The sequence below is a fragment of the Typopeltis vanoorti genome, chromosome 7 (assembly GCF_054136105.1).
Source record: "Typopeltis vanoorti isolate ZY-2024b chromosome 7, IOZ_Tvanoo_1.0, whole genome shotgun sequence".
In the NCBI taxonomy this organism is placed as follows: Eukaryota; Metazoa; Arthropoda; class Arachnida; order Uropygi; family Thelyphonidae; genus Typopeltis; species Typopeltis vanoorti.
In genome coordinates this window covers 53,608,456-53,626,546 of record NC_143555.1, presented here as the reverse complement: position 1 = coordinate 53,626,546, position 18,091 = coordinate 53,608,456, and the positions used below count along the sequence as shown (strand labels likewise).

The following is an 18,091-nucleotide window of genomic DNA, read 5'->3' as shown; positions in this document are numbered from 1 at the left end:
ATTTTTGATGCTTTAGAAAAAGGAACTGACACAATGAAAAAGGAAAAGTTGGTCCTTGATTTAAATAGCAGAGTAGGAAATGATTGTCAGACATACAAATATATTTTGGGAAAATTTGGAGAAAAGAGCAAAGCTAATAATAATAGATATACCTGTTGGATTTCTGCTCAGGACCTGGACTGGTTATTACTAACACAATGTTCCAACATAAAAATGTCCACAAATTCACATGGAGAGAAGAGGCAAGGAATAAGAAAATTCTCATCGACTACGTTATTGTTGATAGTGATATTTTCCCACTGTTGTAGGACACCAGTGTACAGAAGATTTGAAATTGGAAGTGATCACTATTTAGTCTTGAGCAGGATAAAATTGAATTTCATATTGAAAACAATAACACGTAAGAAAGTTTTACAGCAAATAAAAGTTGAGACAGCTCTCAGATGTGAACTGTAGACTAAAATACACAAAGATTACTGAATGAAATTCAATATGAAATCGAATGAAATTATTGAAAAAAATAAAAGAGTTTGAGAACAGGAACCAAGCCTTAAAAAATTCAGTGGCAAGCTCTGAAGAAAACACTGACTGATTCAGCCAGAGAAGCATGTGGTGAGGTTGTCTGCAAGGATAGGAAAATTAGAACTCCATGGTGGACACAGGAAGTTAAAGAGGCAGTGCAGGAAAAGAAGAAAGCATATCAAAAGTTCCTGGCAAATAAGTCAGCTTGTGCTCTTAGAGAATACAGAGACAAATTTAAGAAAGCTAAACACTGTGTAAAACTAGCTAAACAAAAGTCATGGGCGGACTTTGGCAAGAACATGGAACACACACACACACACCAAGAAGGTAGTAAGATATTATGTTTTCTTACGTGTTATTGTTGAAGAAGCTTAGAAATGGAGGAAAGAGTGCTGTAAAAAGGAGAGAGAGATGATAAAGGTGACATGAAATCGGGGGAAAAAGATATCCTTGAAGTATGGAGTAATTACTTCGAAAAATTGCTAAATGAAACAAGTAGTGATAGAACAGTGGTAAAAAAACACTGACCAGGCATGCAGTCAGGAATACATATCCTTACCTGAAGTGGAAAAAGCCACCAAAAGCCTGAAATGTGGAAAGGCAGCAGGAGTAGATGATATTTGACCAGAAATGCTGAAATATCGTGGTATAAAAGTCTTACAGTGGCTACACTGCATAGTTCAGAAGGCCTGGACAGAGGGACGAATTCCCGATGATTGGAGTAGAGCTCTCATAGTACCCATATATAAAAAGGGAAATAAAACTGAATGTGGGAATTACAGAGTATTTCTCTACTGAGTGTTCCTGGCAAGATTTATGCAAGTATACTTGAGAAAAGATTGAGAAGAATTGTGGAAGAAAAGCTTGGTGAAGAACAACTTGGATTGGACAATAGAGGCTGTCAGGATCAGATCTTCACTTTACAACAAATAGTTGAGAAAGCATGGGAATATAACAAAGATCTATATTTAAGTTTTGTCGATCTGGAAAAGGCATGTGACAAGATGCCAAGAGAGAAGCTATTCAATACGCTAAAATTATATGGTGTCAATTGGGCATTATATCAAGCAATACTTGGTCTTTATTTGAGTTGTAAGTCAGCAGTTAGAATTGAAGGAAGTACAGGAAGATGGTTTAATGTTAAATCTGGTGTCAGACAAGGATGTAGTATTAAACGGTATTAAACATGATATCAAAATTGGAGATGTTAATGTCAGCTCTTTGCTTTATGTGGATGATGTTATACTTCTAAATAAATCCGCTACAAGTCTGCAAGATTCTCTGACTAAATTGAATAACTGTTGTAATAGATATGGTATGAAGGTCAGCAATAAAAAGACAAAGACAATGAAAATAGGCAGAATCATTGAAAATGTCAACTGCGTTGTGAACGGAGAACCTGTGGAACAAGTAAAACATTTCAGCTATTTAGGCACGATTTTTAGTGAAGATGGTAAATTAAATATGGAAATAGAGAACAGAATCAACAAAGCTGGTATGGTAGGATGTCAATTGAATAAATTCATATGGAATAAGAGAGAAATTAGTCGGAACACTGAAGTGGCTGTATAGAAGACAGTGTTCAAACCAGTTTTAACTTATGGATCTGAGAGCTGGGTGAGAAGTAAAACACTTGACCAAAGACTAGAGACCGCAGATATGAGATTCCTGAGAAAGATTAGGGGAGTGAACAGATGGAATCAATCACAATATCATATTAAAAAACGAGGATATTAGGAAAGAACTTGACATTGTCAGCATCTAGGAATGCGTTTATAGAGCTAATCTCAGGTGGTATGGTCACTTAAACAGAATGGGCGAAGAAAGATTAGCAAAACAAGTGTTCTCTGCCAGTTTGGCAGGAAAACAACCCACAGGAAGACCAAGATTTAGGTGGATTGATAGAGTAAAAAGTGCCTTAGACAATAGAAATATAAGATCTGATAATGTTGGCGTCTTGACATTAGAGGAAAACTGTAGTAATGATGTAAATTTTTCACATAGTACTATCATATACTGTACACCCTTTGATCAGGAACTTGATGACCTCCTCTAATTTCCATTTCTGTGGAACTTTCTCCCCCAAGCCACACTTAGTTTACTTTGACATCAAAATGGTTCTAAAGAAGATGAATTTCACTATTTTCTGGTCTGATTCTGTTTCTGCTTCTCATTGTCTAAACACCAAGTCATAAACAATTTTTAACCCCATCCCAAGAACCTATAAAATCTTTAGTTCTAAAAACCCTTCAAGGCTTGTTACAAGTCAAAGAAAAAATAAATAAATAACATATTGCAAATGGCTTGAAACAAAAACTATATCTCCATAATCTACATTATCTGTCTTTTAAAAGACAAAATAAAATAAATCATAAATTAGCAACAGGAATTTAAAGTGAATCAGAAATGAAAAGTTTTCGCATCAGAAGTAATTGTTTCAGTGATGCATACAGTGCACATGTATGCCGTGAGTAGACCAAAAACACTGTTCAAGGGAATGAAGCAGAGAAATTACGATGGTCATCCTGCTTGGATTATTATGATAATACAAGACAACACATCAATGAAAATGGCAGTGTTAAGTGTTGCTCCACTATAGAACAAAATACTAGATGCAGTTACCTAGAGGCAAACAATATACACAGTATCCTTAGAAACATCACCAGGGAGAACACAAAGAAAATAGAGTGGTTAAGTGATATTCTGGTAGGCATATGAGCAATTATGCAAAATCATTGATAATAGCAAATGAATTGCATCTACTGGAGCAGTACTGGAAAATGAAAGCTAGTTGGAATTGTGAACATGAAAATCTTAAAGAAGTTGACTCCATTATTAGGAAAATGGGACTAGAGAAATTCAACACTGTCAGAAACTATAAAAAACCCAAGGAGATCAAGAATGGTTGGCAGCATTAACGCTGAGATAACATACTTCATTTGGGTGTCAATGATAAGCTAATTACTATTTTCTTCTATTCAGTGAAAGTCCGATTCAAAGCTAATTTGTGTGTAGATGTGCTGTTACAGAGTTCCTGTTAAGATTGGCAATTTCAACCCCCCCCCCCGATCGTTAATATATTAGTGTAGTTTTTAGGAGGAGTTTATTGCATCAGTGCATTTAGTAACAATTCTGAAATACTGTTTGCTTTTAATTCTTAAAAAATAGCACAAAAATCTCACCACAACATGATAATTAAAAGCACAATTTAATGTAGGTGAGGAGAACTTTTGCCCCACTGAGCAAAAATACAGTAGTGATGTTGATAAAATAGAGGATAACTTGACATTGGAAATATCTAGATTATAAGAAATTATTAGAAAATCAACCAGAGAATTCTGAAGAGGTATGGCCTCCCTCAATGAGTCCTTGACTATCTGTAGCTATGATTTATAATAACCATGAAAAGAAAACTATTTCGGAATATTTTAAAAACATAATTACCAGCCAATTTTACTGATAAAACACGGTCATATTCTTCACGGATTTGATTCTCTCGCTCTTTCATCATACGCTCGCAGATTAATCCAACTTGACGAAAGGTAAATAATGGCTGATCTCTTCTGGCAGGCGATAGGAGGCCATTTCCAGTGGCAGGTAATGCTAACCCTGATGAGGATGGAGAAGGTTCAGGACTGTGAGGCTCCAGAGGAGTATAGTGTAATTGTTTACGCCGTTGTAACCTCTTCATTTCCTCACGAATATTTGTAGCTATTTGTTCTAAAAACATTAAATATTAAAATTTAAATATTAAATAAGTTACATATAGCAAATTAAATAAACAAATAGATAACAATAGAACAATCAAACTTGGTATGCTGGAATAAGAGAAATTAGTCAAACACTAAACTAGCAGTATGAAAGACAGAGTTCAAGCCAATTTTAACTTATGAATTGAGATCTGGATTACAAGACCACACGAGTTCTCAGAAAAATTAAGGAAACGAATGGATAGCATTAATGACAATCATTAAAAACAAAGATATCGCTTATAACTGACATTGTTAGCATTCAGGAATGTGTGAGCAGAGCTAATCTAAGGTGGCATGGTCACTTTAATCAAAATGGGAAAAAAAAAATGTTTTCAATATGCCAGGATGGAAAGAAAATACCCACAGGAAGACCAAGAACTAGGTGGATTGATACATAAAGAAGTGCCTCACAAGATTGAAATGAAAGATCTCATAATATTGGGTCTAGGAATCTGACATTCAATATATATAAATAAAAAATTGCAGACTATTTATATACCTCACATCAAACCTCTCCTGGCACAAACATATCTCAAACATTGCATCCTCATCCTCAAAAAAACTAGGATTTCTCTTCCGCTCAAGACATTACTTCACCCTGAACAGCTACTAACATTATACAAATCACAAATCTGCCCAATTATTGAATACTGCTCCCAGATATGGGGTGGGGCCACCTAAAAGCTCTCTCAAAATGCTCGACTCAATACAGGGGAGGGCAATTAGACTTATCAATGATCCATCCCTTACCAACTCTCTCCCCCCCCCTCTTTCACACAGACGTTTGGTCTCTACAGTAAGTATATTCTACAAATATTTCCATGGAAAATGCTCATCTGAAATAACATCAATAATTCCCCCACTCAGTATTAAGCTCATTGGGACACGTGCAGCTGCTGCACAACATCCCTTCACAGTACACCTAGGAACAAACAGAACAAATTTCTTTTCTTCTTCCTTCATCCCTGCAACTGCTGCACTGTGGAACAGTCTCCCACCTGGCTGTGTTTCCCAACAAATATGATTTAAAGTCATTCAAATCAAATGTAAACAAATTTCTCCTTTCCCAACCCACCACCCATAAACTGTACTAATGTATATAGGTTGACCAATCAACCTCCTGTGTATGCACCCAACATAAAAAAAAAAGCATTTCAAATTTCTGAACATTCACCTATGGCAAGAACTTCTTTTCCAACAACCAAATAAATTGATGTAACCATCCCATAGAACAACAAAAGGAAAAAGAGTATGCACTTGATTACTAATAATATTTCGGTTCTATACTGACTATGGAATTTGCAGCAAAAAAAAAAAAAAAAAAAAAAAAAAAAAAAAAAAAAAAAGGAAGAGAATAAAACTGAATGCTATTAAGCTACATGGAAAAAGTGTCAAGAATATATTTAGCAGGCATGTGCTCGATATTCTTTATCCTCTGAGATGACTATTTTGGGAATCAGCAATACAGCTTATAAAAGCACTTCTAATTTCAATAAAATAAGCTCCAAAAAACCGTCCAAAGATCCCAGAGACTATTGGCTTCAGCTGAAAACAGTGAAAAATAAATCATCCTTAAGAGCAAAATTAGGCACTATTTTGTACATGGAGCACCTATGTTGAAAGTTTATTTTTCACTTGGTTAGAGTATAATAAATTTAGTTTAATCCTTTATCCATGTGTAAGCAAACAAAGTTTGCACCTGAAAGTATTTTCAGGACTGGGGTAAGGTGGTACAACACCAGGTACTCCTTGCAAAGGTGGAGCAAGCTACTAACACTCCTATCTCAGTATCGCCCATAATGCAAAACATCTCCTTGCGGATATGTCTAATGTTAAGCATTAAGGGAAGGGCCACAACCCAGACTAGTTTCGACCTTTATTGAGGTCTCTTCAGCAGGAGCCAGGCCCAAGTCGAGATACCAGGCAGAAGCATTAGCAGGTCATCTCTACCTGTAGGAGTTGCTAAATGGTGTGCCACCCTTTTTTTAATAAATTACTCTGGATTTAGAGAAAGATGTTGAAAGTTTATTTTTCAATTGGTTAGAGTATAATAAATTTAGTTTAATCCTTTATCCAAATCTTTATCCCAGATACAGAACCATATTCCATGGTTGGATGGATTTGCAATCTGTATAAAAGTTAAGAGTTGTTTGGAGTTAAAGGCTTAGAGCAAAAAGAAAACCTAAGTTTTTCAAAGCAGGAGGCAATATTCGTAATATGTTTGTGCCAAGAGAAATTTGAAGTTAGTGTTATCCCAAGAAGATAAATGTCATTATACATGGGAGTTTGGGTGATGTCAAAAGTAAGACTGAAAGATGTATGGAAGAGAAGTTTTTTTTTTGTGTGTGTGAGAGAGAGAGAGAGAGAGAGAGAGAGAGAGAGAGAGAGAGAGAGATAAGAGTTGTGTTTTGCTTACAATGAAACTGACCAGATTATCCAAACTCTACTAATGAATGGGTGTTGGTTTCTCTCTATTCAATAATGATTGTCACTGGTATTAAAGTCTGTCTTATTATCTGCTGTGTTTCCCTTAATCCTGATAACTAGAAGTGTGAAAATGTAATGCAGAAAGCCCAGACGTAGGATAGCCCCCACATGTTGGATGAGAGAGAGAGAACTGGAAGTTTCTGGAATTCCAGACTCATCACCTGTCAAGTTTTGAGTGAGTAGATGATACCATCGTCGGTAACATTGCAATTTTATGTAGTTTAATGTAAGTTCTATGGCATGCAGCTCAGCAATGAAGTTGCTCCATTCCAGTAGACTAAGTTAAATATTATGCTGTCTGGGAAGATGGGCACAAAATTAGAATATTCTGTTCTATCATCTTGAAAGAGTTGTCTGTGTTTCTAACTGATGACCTAATGGAATTTATGGTAAGAGAAACTAACATATGCAGATCAGCTTATCTAACTTATCTACAACTTAGGATTGTTAAACTCCAGGTAAACAAGTGAATTTCAAGAATTAAACTTATTAAGAACAAAATTATACTGCTATGTAAAAAAACACTGATCACTAGTAAATAAAATAATCATCAGAAAATAAAATGAAATATACATAACAAGCACAATGAACTGTACAAGATGATTTGCTCCTACACCAACCCACATGAATCCTTGATCAGCATTATTATATCATAGGATAAACCCCTCCCTATAATTATTTACTGAGCTAGCAATGTATACAGTCGCTGTTTCTTATTGGTTAGCGATTTATATTTTGCAAACAAATCCCTTTCCATCTATTCATATTTTTTTTTTTTTTTGAAATTATGCCCATTATAAATGCAAATATGAAGTCTAGAGTTCATAGGATCACATATTCTTCACTTCGTCCCCAGATAATGCAAGCACCCATAATATCACTGATGTAAATTATTCATAATCCATTTTACAGTACTGAAAGTGTTTTTATTCACACTTATTCTTTTCTCTTCCTTATATTTGCTATTCTTTACATCTTTTAGTAAATCAAATATAGCATTCTCTTTAATTATTGTTTAATATATTCTGAAAAGAACATTCCTTTTCACCTACACCTACCCCACTATGCAGGATTAGTTACAATCAAAGAAATAGTCATGAAAAGTGGTACATCTGATGACACACAGGAACAAAATTGCTGATAATTATGATCGCCCTGATGTGAACATGTTAATGCAAATAATTCACAGTATGCAGACACCAACAACATATACAGTTTATGATAATCCTACCCATGATTTCTAGAGCAGAGATTATGGATTATAAATCTGGAAATTCCATAGTACATTTCCTAGCCACTTCTGGGAACAGGGTAGTGGTGGTCTTGCACCAGACAAAAAAAATCACCTACCTAAAAGTATTTGCAATTAACCATTCCAAAGTGGGATTCAAATCCACAGTTTGGTTGGAGAGTTTATATAACTAGCCAAGATTAACCCTAGTTAAATAAAACTGCTCTTCTACAAAGGAAGTTATCACTCTTATCCAGCTGTGTATAGAGTTCTGTATTCCTGTAATACTTCTTTCTTTGAACAAACAGGTTAAGACAGCAAACATTCAGCTACAGGAAAAGCAAAGATTAATCTGATATCAACCTAGAAATGCAAAGCTATTTTGATAATGGAATTGCTCCTCTATTAAACTGAGGCTAAAAGTATAAATTAAATGAGATTTATTATATCAAAGAAGGATTATTAATTTGATATACCTTTTTTTTAAAAAGAAGGATGACATAATGCTTAGTTTGGGATCTGATCCGAGCTGAGATGGTATATAATTAAGAGAAATGTTGAAGATGATAAATGAGCACAGAAATATTTATCAGACACTCAAAAATGTGAATAAAATCAATAAATGCAAATGGGATCCCAGCAATTTTGTTTATATACTAATATGTTAGCAGTATTTGCTCATATATTTTCTAGTGAAATTGTAGTAGATGTAACATTATCAGGAGAGTGCTTTAGGTTCATAAAATAGTGTTGTCTACATCCAGTCTGTTCTTTCATTCTTTTAATTTCCATTTGCCAACCTTTTCTGAGCCTACCTATGTTACTTCTTCCTATTTTCTGGCTTTCATATACAGTTTTTGCTATTCTTCCCTCTTCCATTCAAATAAGATGTCCAAACCACCTCATTTAGGCTTATGTTATGAATTGGTTCAGAGGTACAACTTGAAGGATGTCTCTTATAGTTTGATTTCTTATTCGGTCTAGTTTTGTTTTTCACATTACTATCCCAAGATATTTCGTTTCAATTGTTTGTAGTTTATCTGTGTTTCCTGTTGCTAATCACCAAGACTTGCAACTGTATGTTAATGTTAGTACAAACACTGAACAGTACACTGCCATTTTGGTATTCTGGTAATTTCTTTCTTATCTAGGAGTGGGCCTTTCATTGCATACAATAGCTTTGTTCCCCCCTCCCCCTTTTGGCATTATCTCAGCTTTTGTTTTCCAGGTTTGTTGACAAATTTGGCAAAGGAATTGACAATTCGAATGAACTGTCAATTCAGCTGTGGCAAGATATATATCAAGACTCTTGTGAGAAAGGATTATATGTGGAACTATATGGCAGGTGATTATGGCAAGCTCAGGAGGTGGCTTGCAGTGATATCATGGAATGAGAAATTGTATGGGAAGAAAATCAATGCTGATTTGGTCACTACTCAAGAAGTATCTTGGCAGAAGCAATGACTGTGTATTCCAAAGGTTAGGAGATTAAATAAGGTAGGTGTAAAATGGATGACAATAAAGAGGTAAAGTGTGCAATCTAACAAAGGCATGTTGAGGCAGCACAAGATGAATGGACATAATCAGTTACATGAAGAGTATAAAGAGCAAGGAAGGAAGGTGACTCACTTAGTAAGGGTAGAAAAGTGCAGTGTAAGTAACAGTCAGCAAATTATACTAAAAGAAATTCTACGAATTTTTTTTCGATATATGGCGAGTAGAAGGAAGAATGACTATGGGAGGATGATGTTGGTCAGTGATTTCGTAAACAAAGTTTACGCCTGAAAATATCTTCAGGAGTGAATATGGTGTTGTATTACCTTACTGGGATAAGGTAGTAAATCCTAGGGAACTCGTAGCAAAGGTGGAGCAAGCTACCAACACTCCTATCCCAGTATCTCCCATAATGCAAAACACATTTTGCATTATGGGAGATACTGGGATAGGAGTTTTAGTAGCTTGCTCCACCTTTGCTACAAGTTGCACTACCTTACCCCAGTAATGTAGTACAACACCATATTCAGTCCTGAAGATATTTTCAGGTGCAAACTTTGTTTGCTCACACTTGGATAAAGGATTAAACTAAATTTATTATAGTCTAACCAAGTGAAAAATAAACTTTCAAGAATTGAGTAACTTGATGTCAACAGGACCACGGGACTTGATGGCATATTACTGTGTGTCTCGAAGGAATGTTCCAGGGAGTTAACAGCAGCTTTAACTTATTTTTAACATGAGTCTTAGATTAGCCCAGGTTCCAAAGAAAGATGGCAAATGTGTTCCACTTTATAAAGGAGGTGATAAGACTTCGAATTATATGCCAATTTGCTTATCTGGAGTTGTAATCAAAGTGTAAAAATATCATAATTTAAAATACTGAATATTTTTACAAATTGTTTATATTAATATATTATTAGTTTTAGTTTCGTAACACGTATATCGGCTAGCAATGGACCCATTATTGATATTAGTGTCAAAATTAATGGAAGTATTTGAAATTTTTATGTCCTTGCTAGATTCTGATAATTGTGTTACTTTCAATCCTGTTATTGTAATTTAAAATAATCAAGTGTTGTGTTTTGAAAAGACATTTTCGTTATGCTAACGGAGACAACATGGCAGCCATTATACTTAACTTCTCACTTACTATTTACATGGTGTGCACATGCTCACCGAGGAGATTGACCACTGATTGACAGAGAGAGAGAAAATTTGGTATCGGGAATAACAAAAAAAAAAGCTAATGGAAGTTTAAGAACGCAGAATAGAGAAATTGTTCTCAGGAAGGAAGTTAAGTTTTATGCGACAGTCAGGAGAATATTAATAGAAGATTCTGAAAAGGAATCTTAGAAAACTGTGAGTCTTTAAACTGGAGAAGTTGAGACTGTCAACAATTGTTTAGTTTATAAAAGAAGATATTAGAGTATGTTCTAATATGAATGTTTAAGGAAATGCTGAAATGTCTGAAGGAAACTGGATTTCTATGGAAAATGCAATTGATAAAATTTGAACCTGTATAGTGGTTTAACATGAAGAGCTCTACTTAGATCTGTTGTTTATAGAAGAAACCTTTTCCCCCCTTTGGTACAAAAATTTGTAAACTGTGCATCAAATAAGTAGAACTGGAAGAGATAAGAAATATTTATACTTAAGTGAGACAGGAGGAATAATATTGTGTGCTATATAAGGGAGAAAAAAAAAGATCCTATGGAAAAAGAAGAAAATTTGAAAATTTTGTATTTTCAGAAAAGGTCCTAACAAAGAAACTGACTATGAACATTTTTTTTATTGTGAAAACAAGGTGTTTAGTCTGGTAGATATGATTAAGTATATGTTAAACAACCCAGTAATGGAATGAGTCAGAATGGGCGATTTTAATATTTTTAGATAAGAAAATGTCTAGTGTAGATTTATTTTAAAAGGCCTTGGATCCAGTATTTTGTACTTAAGTAATTTTATTTAAAGTGCAAATTGTTTTAGTTTTATTAAATGTGTATTTTTTTTTTTGTATTTGTTCTTGAATCAGTAATTTTCCGGATTCTAAAAGAAACAGTTAAAAGTCATTTCACCAATCGGAATTGAACTCTACTGTAAATACTAGACACTTGGAATAAAAACCTTCTTTATAGACACAATCTCTATAACATAAAGGTATTGAAGAAGCTAGTGAGGACAAGGATTCAGAACTGGGTTGACAAGCAGCAGAATTCTCTTTAATGTACAGCATGGGTTCACTAAAGGAAGATTGTGTTTTAGCAATTTGCTTACTTATTATAACAAGGTGACAAATAAGTCGAACATGGGAGATGCATATACAGTAGTATACTTAGATTTTGTAAAGGCTTTTGATAGATTGTAATGTGACAAACTAGTAGTAAGATCAGTGCAATAGATTGGTGATTGGCTGTCTGATAGGTATCAGAAGGTTGTGTATGGGAGGGAGTGATATCCCAGAGGAGGAAAGTCATTAGTAGCATGCCCAAGTGGTCTGTTTTGGGACCACTCTTATTTGTCTGTAAATGACATTGGATGGGGTTTAAAAGGTGATATGCAGTTTTTGCAGATGATGCAAACAACTTGGGGAGAGTGATGAGAAGTAGAGCAGATGTAGCCTTGCAAGAGGACTTGAACAGGCTGTCTGAATGGGCAAGTATGTGTGGATGTCAGTTTAGTATTGCAAAGTGCAAGGTTTTAAAATTTAGTAAGCAAAGATGGAATGCAGGGTATAAGAATCACAGGGATATTTTTGAAGAAATGATATATCTGTGAGTGATGGTGGACAGGGACTTTAAATTTTGTGGACATTTTGCTAAAATTGTGAGGACAGCACGGTGGATTATGGGAATGATGCCGAGAACACCGACTTGTAGAAGTAAGGATGTTTTGATTCCACTACACAAGGCTTTGGTCAGTTTGCATGTGGATTATTGTGCACAAATTTGGATGCATGGTTTTTAAAAGGATGATGAGGCATTGGAGAGGGTTCAGAGACGATTGACTAAGTTGGTTTCTGGTCTCTGAAATGAGGAATATGGGTCAGAGTGCAAATTACAGAGCCAAGTGGATAGAAGTCAGAGGGGAGACATGATAAAGACATACGAGTTGGTAAGGAGTAATTACTAGACTGATATGGATGACAGAATATCTGGAGATAGAGGAAAAACAAGAGGCCATACCCAGTGGTTGTATAAAGTGGATGTGAGCAAGGGGGTGGTGGGTCATTGGAATGTATTTCCTGAGCGAGTGGCAAGTGCTAGGACAGTGAATGCATTTATGTTGAGGTATGATGAACTGTTCATGTGAGAGTGAGACTTCCTAAAATGAGTCTTGACTATGGCAATCTGTTGATAATAAATTTTCACAACCTTTATGCCTATGATCTCATCTCATTTCCATTTTCCCCTCAAATGTTAGGCTGTGTCCTGTTACAATCATTTAACATTGCTTCTAATTAAAGCAATCACAGAACAGGAAGTTTGTATAGTTTCCTATATTCTGTCAAATGCTTATGATCTCTGGCTGGTTTCTCTTGAATAATAAAAAAAAGTAAATAGCCACCTCTGTGTTAATAATGAGCTCTTTAGAGACATTTCAATTCAGGTCTCTCTCTAACAAACAGCAACATCATTACCAACATAAGGAAACTTAATTCTCATATTCAGCTTATTGGTATTTAAACTTCCAAGTTTTCTGAGTTCTGTAGCATGGCCACTGTAACATGGCGTTTATTTTATTATACTACTTTTGACACCTGTTCAATTACTCATGAAAGTAAGGGTTTTTCCCAGTATTAAAGATTCTTATTTCTTTTATATTTTTAGGTTTAACAATGGCTGATCACAGTAATTACACTAGTGAAGAATTTGGATGTATGGCAGGGAAAGAACTGGAAAAGCAATGAAAAGGTTGTAAGCCAATTTCCAGTAGTGATTTCAATGAGATTCCCCACAAAAACATTCTTGTGGTGGGAGAAGGAAGTTCCTTAGCACTAGGAGTTCAAAGGATAAATCAAGAAGTAATAGACCAACAAGAAAGGAACAGTACTAACAAGTTGAGGATTCAACAGTGAGATCAACAAAAATCAATGTATATGAATCAGTTGTATGCATTAATTTTGTTGGAACTTGGAATTACCTAGTTGACAATGTAAAAACTGAAAACTGACCTGAATGATTGTTTAAGTATTATCTGACCATGACTTACTTCAGAGGAAGGAGGCATGCTCCACATTACTTCAAACTTAACACAATTTTAAAGCACAGCAAGATGTGACCAACTCTGATATGGCATTTTGGTTGAAGAAAATGCCTTCACTTTCACAAAGAATTAAAGCATATTTTAATGATTTGCATTCAGCAATTTTACACAAGTTGTAAGACTGTGATTAATATAGATGAATTGCATCTGTGAATATTTTTAAACTTCTAATACATTCTGTGGATGAGTTAGATGTTAGATAATCTGGAATCCACTCTAGAGATCAAAGAGAGCTTCATCAAGCTATGGCAGGCTTTTTCTACTGAATATTTTTGCCATTTTTTCTACTAGTTATCTTTTCAAATATTTTTTTTTAAAGCGTTTCATATATATTAATCTGGTTTACACAAGAGGTCAGAGAAGTGTGGAAGGAGAGGTTAAGATAGTTAGCAGCACAATCAGAACATTCGTATCTTCAGTTTATATATTCACTTCTTCACCTTTTACACCGAGGATAGCCTGAGTGTCAAGCCTTCAAAAGAGAGGGGGGGGGGGTCTGGCACCCAACTCCCTGAGTTCCACAGTGGTAGGCCAGTTCCCCTTGAATTCTATCCAGATTCTCCAGATTTGTATCGAAAAAATTTGGCTCTAGCCATGGACAATTTCTTTGCCTACCAAGTTTTGCACACGTGAGCAATTTTAAGTAGTGGTCACAGAGCGGAAAGGGTGAAAGCAAGCACGAGAAATTTTATCAAGTAATAGGGATATTCACTAAAGATAATAATCATAAGTTTTAAAAACAAAATTATAATCACAATAAACACACAAAGTAAGAATTTAAAATAAAAAAAAAAGTAAAAGAGAAATTTAACAATAGTTAAGTAAAGTTAAATTTTCGTTTCTATTTTATCTATATATTGTGTTTATTCTTTTTACGTAAGATTTTATGCATTTTCATTATGTTTGTATACGATCTTATGCATGAATTACTGTTGTAATTCAACCATATCTTCAAGAACAAGGTGTTCCCCAAGGCTCAGTCTTAAGTGTAACCCTTTTTGCTATTAAGATCAACTCAATCATTGAACAGCTTCCTCCCACTGTAGACAATGCTCTATATGTTGATGACTTCACAATTTACTGTCACTCACGTAACTCAAGTAAATAAAGACAACTTCAACAAGCAATTGATCATGTCTCTCTGTGGACTCTTACTAATGGGTTTAAGTTTTCAACAGAAAAAAGTATCTGTGTACACTTTTGTCGAAAACTCACTCATCACCCAGATCCTGAACTAAGAATGGGACCTACTGTTATTCTAGTAACTACAGAAACCAAGTTCTTGTGACTCATTTTTGACAGAAAACTCACAATCGTCAACTAAGAGAAAAGTGCAAAAGAAATTTGAACCTCCTTCGCTCTCTATCCTCTACTGAGTGGGGGTGCTGATCGAGCTTCTTTCATAAATTTTAACGTATAAGTGCATGATCGAGATCATGCACTTATACGTTCAAAGCTGGATTATGGGTCCAAAGTCTATGGTTCTGCAAGACAGGGTATACGGATAGCTACTGGTGCCTTTCACCCACTCCAAGCCTCTATGTAGAAGCAAATAAAACGGCTCTATCACTTCGACGAAAACAGTTGTCTCTTAATTATGCCCTAAAAATAAAATCTCTCCCAGATGACCCTACATAGAATAGTATCTTCTCTCTGCATTGGGAAGCTATATAATACACATCAAATTGCTATACATCCTTTTGGTATGCGTATTAAAGAAACTATGCAAGCTGTTAGTATAAATGTTGGCAACATTAGCTACACTAAACATAACAGCATTCCTCCATGGCAGGTTTGCACACCATCCTGCAACATCTCACTTTGTCAGCTACAGAAATCTTATACCCCATCATCCATTTACCTGCAATTGTTTAATGCACACAGAGCAGCACACGCTGATTTCTTACCCATCTATACTGATGGTTCAAGAACTAACACCTCTGTTGGCTGTGCTGCTGTGTTTCCTGACATTATTATCTCAAATCAGATCCCACCTGACAGCAGTAATTATACAGCAGAGTTACATGCCATTCAGCTTGCACTTGTGCATATAAAAGAAAACGGATACCAAAAGTGTATAATTTATACAGACTCATTGAGCTCTTTACTGGCTATCTCTTCTCCCATGTATAATCCTCATCCAGTACTTTATGAAGTGCTACACCTGCTTCACAAAATGAAAATCCTTAATTTCGATGTTCAGTTCTGCTGGATTCCCAGCCACATCGGAATCAAAGGAAATGAGGCTGCAGATGCAGCTGCTAAATCAGCCCATACCTTCTCCACATACTATTTGACAGTTCCACATACAAACTACAGAAAACTTATAAGATCAAAGCTAATTGCTCAGTGGGAGTTAACATGGCAAGAAACATCAACAAACAAATTATATAACATTAAACCTGAAATTAAACACTGGCATTCTAGTCAACATACAAAGAGAAAGCTGTCCTTGCTAGGCCACACATAGGTCACAGTCACCTTACGCATTCTCATTTACTGAGAGCTGATGACCCTCCCATATGTGAAAAATGCAACACACATCTCACTATTCATCATATTCTGGTAGATTGTCAAAAATTTACACAAGAGAGGAATGAAATTTTCACCTATCTAACCAAGCCATATACACTCAGGGAAATGCTAGCAGACTCAGGCAAATTGCATGATGTTTTTAATTTTTTATAAAGAATTAATTTGTACAAACACATTTGGCCATAAATTTGTTTATATGTAAATACTTTTTTGCTTAACTTAACTTTTATATCTACATATTATTCATTAGGTTAAATCTGACCAATTATGTATTGGTCAGATTTAACATTACAGCAGGGTGATACAAATATACAAAATTTTGTATATTTGTATCACCCTGCTGTAATTTTGTTAATATGTAAATACCATAATGCTAAACTTAAATTTTATGCATCAATGCTGTATAATAATTCCTTTTATTAGTATAATAATGTTTGTTACAATCTTACTAGATGTCGACACTGCTTTCCTTGACTTGTTTTATATATACATATGTTAACTTATAATTATCTATTTATGTACTGCTGAAACCTCTGCAGTAATTTTGTTTATATGTAGATATTGCATCACTTAACATGCATTTTGTGTATGCATCTTATTTACTACTTTATTTTTTGAATAATCATGTAATGGTGTAGGATATCTTACCTATTTGTGTACTTTCTAGAAATTCTGTTTGTATGTATTCTAAATTCTGTTTCTACTGCATTGCTAAATTTAATTTTCATCCATGCATATTGTATAATAATCCCTTTTTGCCTATTTTTGTACTGCTATAAAGGCATCTATTATAATCTTACATATATGTAGATACTGCATTCCTTAGCTTAGTGTTTCATATATTAGGTATTAACTTATATTGTTAACTATTTTTGCACTACTGTAATAACCTCTGACCTTGTGTGTTGCTGGCGCTCTGCAGCAGTTCTGTTTACCTAGAGATGCTGCTTTGAGAAATTATTTTCTGTAAATGCTAATGTTATAACCTTTAGTATGGTACAGTATGACCTTTGTAGTTTTTGTACCAAATAAGCTATAAACCAACTGTTGTAAAGGTTTAAATAAACAATCATCTGAGGTTCGGGAATGGATTAATCCATTTTACATTAATTCTTATGGGAAAATGGTTTCAGCTTTCTAATAATTCGGTTTCCGAACAGCCTTCGGGAATGAATTAAGTTCGACAACCGAGGTTCCACTGTGTATACATACACACACAGTCGGGTCTCTTTTTATGCAGTAGATATGTTCCACAGAAAATCATATATAAAAAATCGCACAAAAAAGATCTAACTTATGTTGAAAAATTAGGGATGCATTCTATAATTTTCTAAAACCACATAAAACCAAAGCAATGAATTAAAATAAACTTAAAATCGCATAAAAAGTTTATTAAAATTCAGGAAAATAAGAATGCCTAAGTTTGTTTTAAAGCTTTATTCATTTAATTTTATTGAAAAATAACATTTTTTTAATATATTTTTCATCAGAATTATCTTGACTATTAGACAATATTTGCGAACTGGTGCGAAATCACTTTCATCACTAAAAGAGATAGTCAGTGCAGATATTCGTTTCATTGTACCACCTGTAAAACATGTCATATGCCTTACCACATGTCATTTGTGGTAAATGTATTTACCAGACCTTTAATGATTAAATCTCCTTCTCTTTATATAAAGGCAATGGTTCTTCACAAACAGAATTAGCTTCACCCTCGTTCTGTACTGATTTTTCTCTTCTGACAACATAATCAGTGATTAAACTTTGTGATGATGATTTTATGGATTTTTTTTATACAGCTCGC

General features: G+C 34.7%; 1 protein-coding gene across 1 annotated transcript in view; it reads right to left on the bottom strand.

Annotated features, from left to right (window-relative positions):
• Positions 1-18,091, bottom strand: part of akirin — an 80,725-nt gene that overhangs the window by 38,038 nt on the left and 24,596 nt on the right. The window contains exon 3 of the mRNA XM_090395260.1: positions 3,967-4,242. Within this exon, the coding sequence (XP_090251386.1) occupies positions 3,967-4,242 (276 nt within the window). The remainder of the gene's footprint in view (positions 1-3,966; positions 4,243-18,091) is intronic.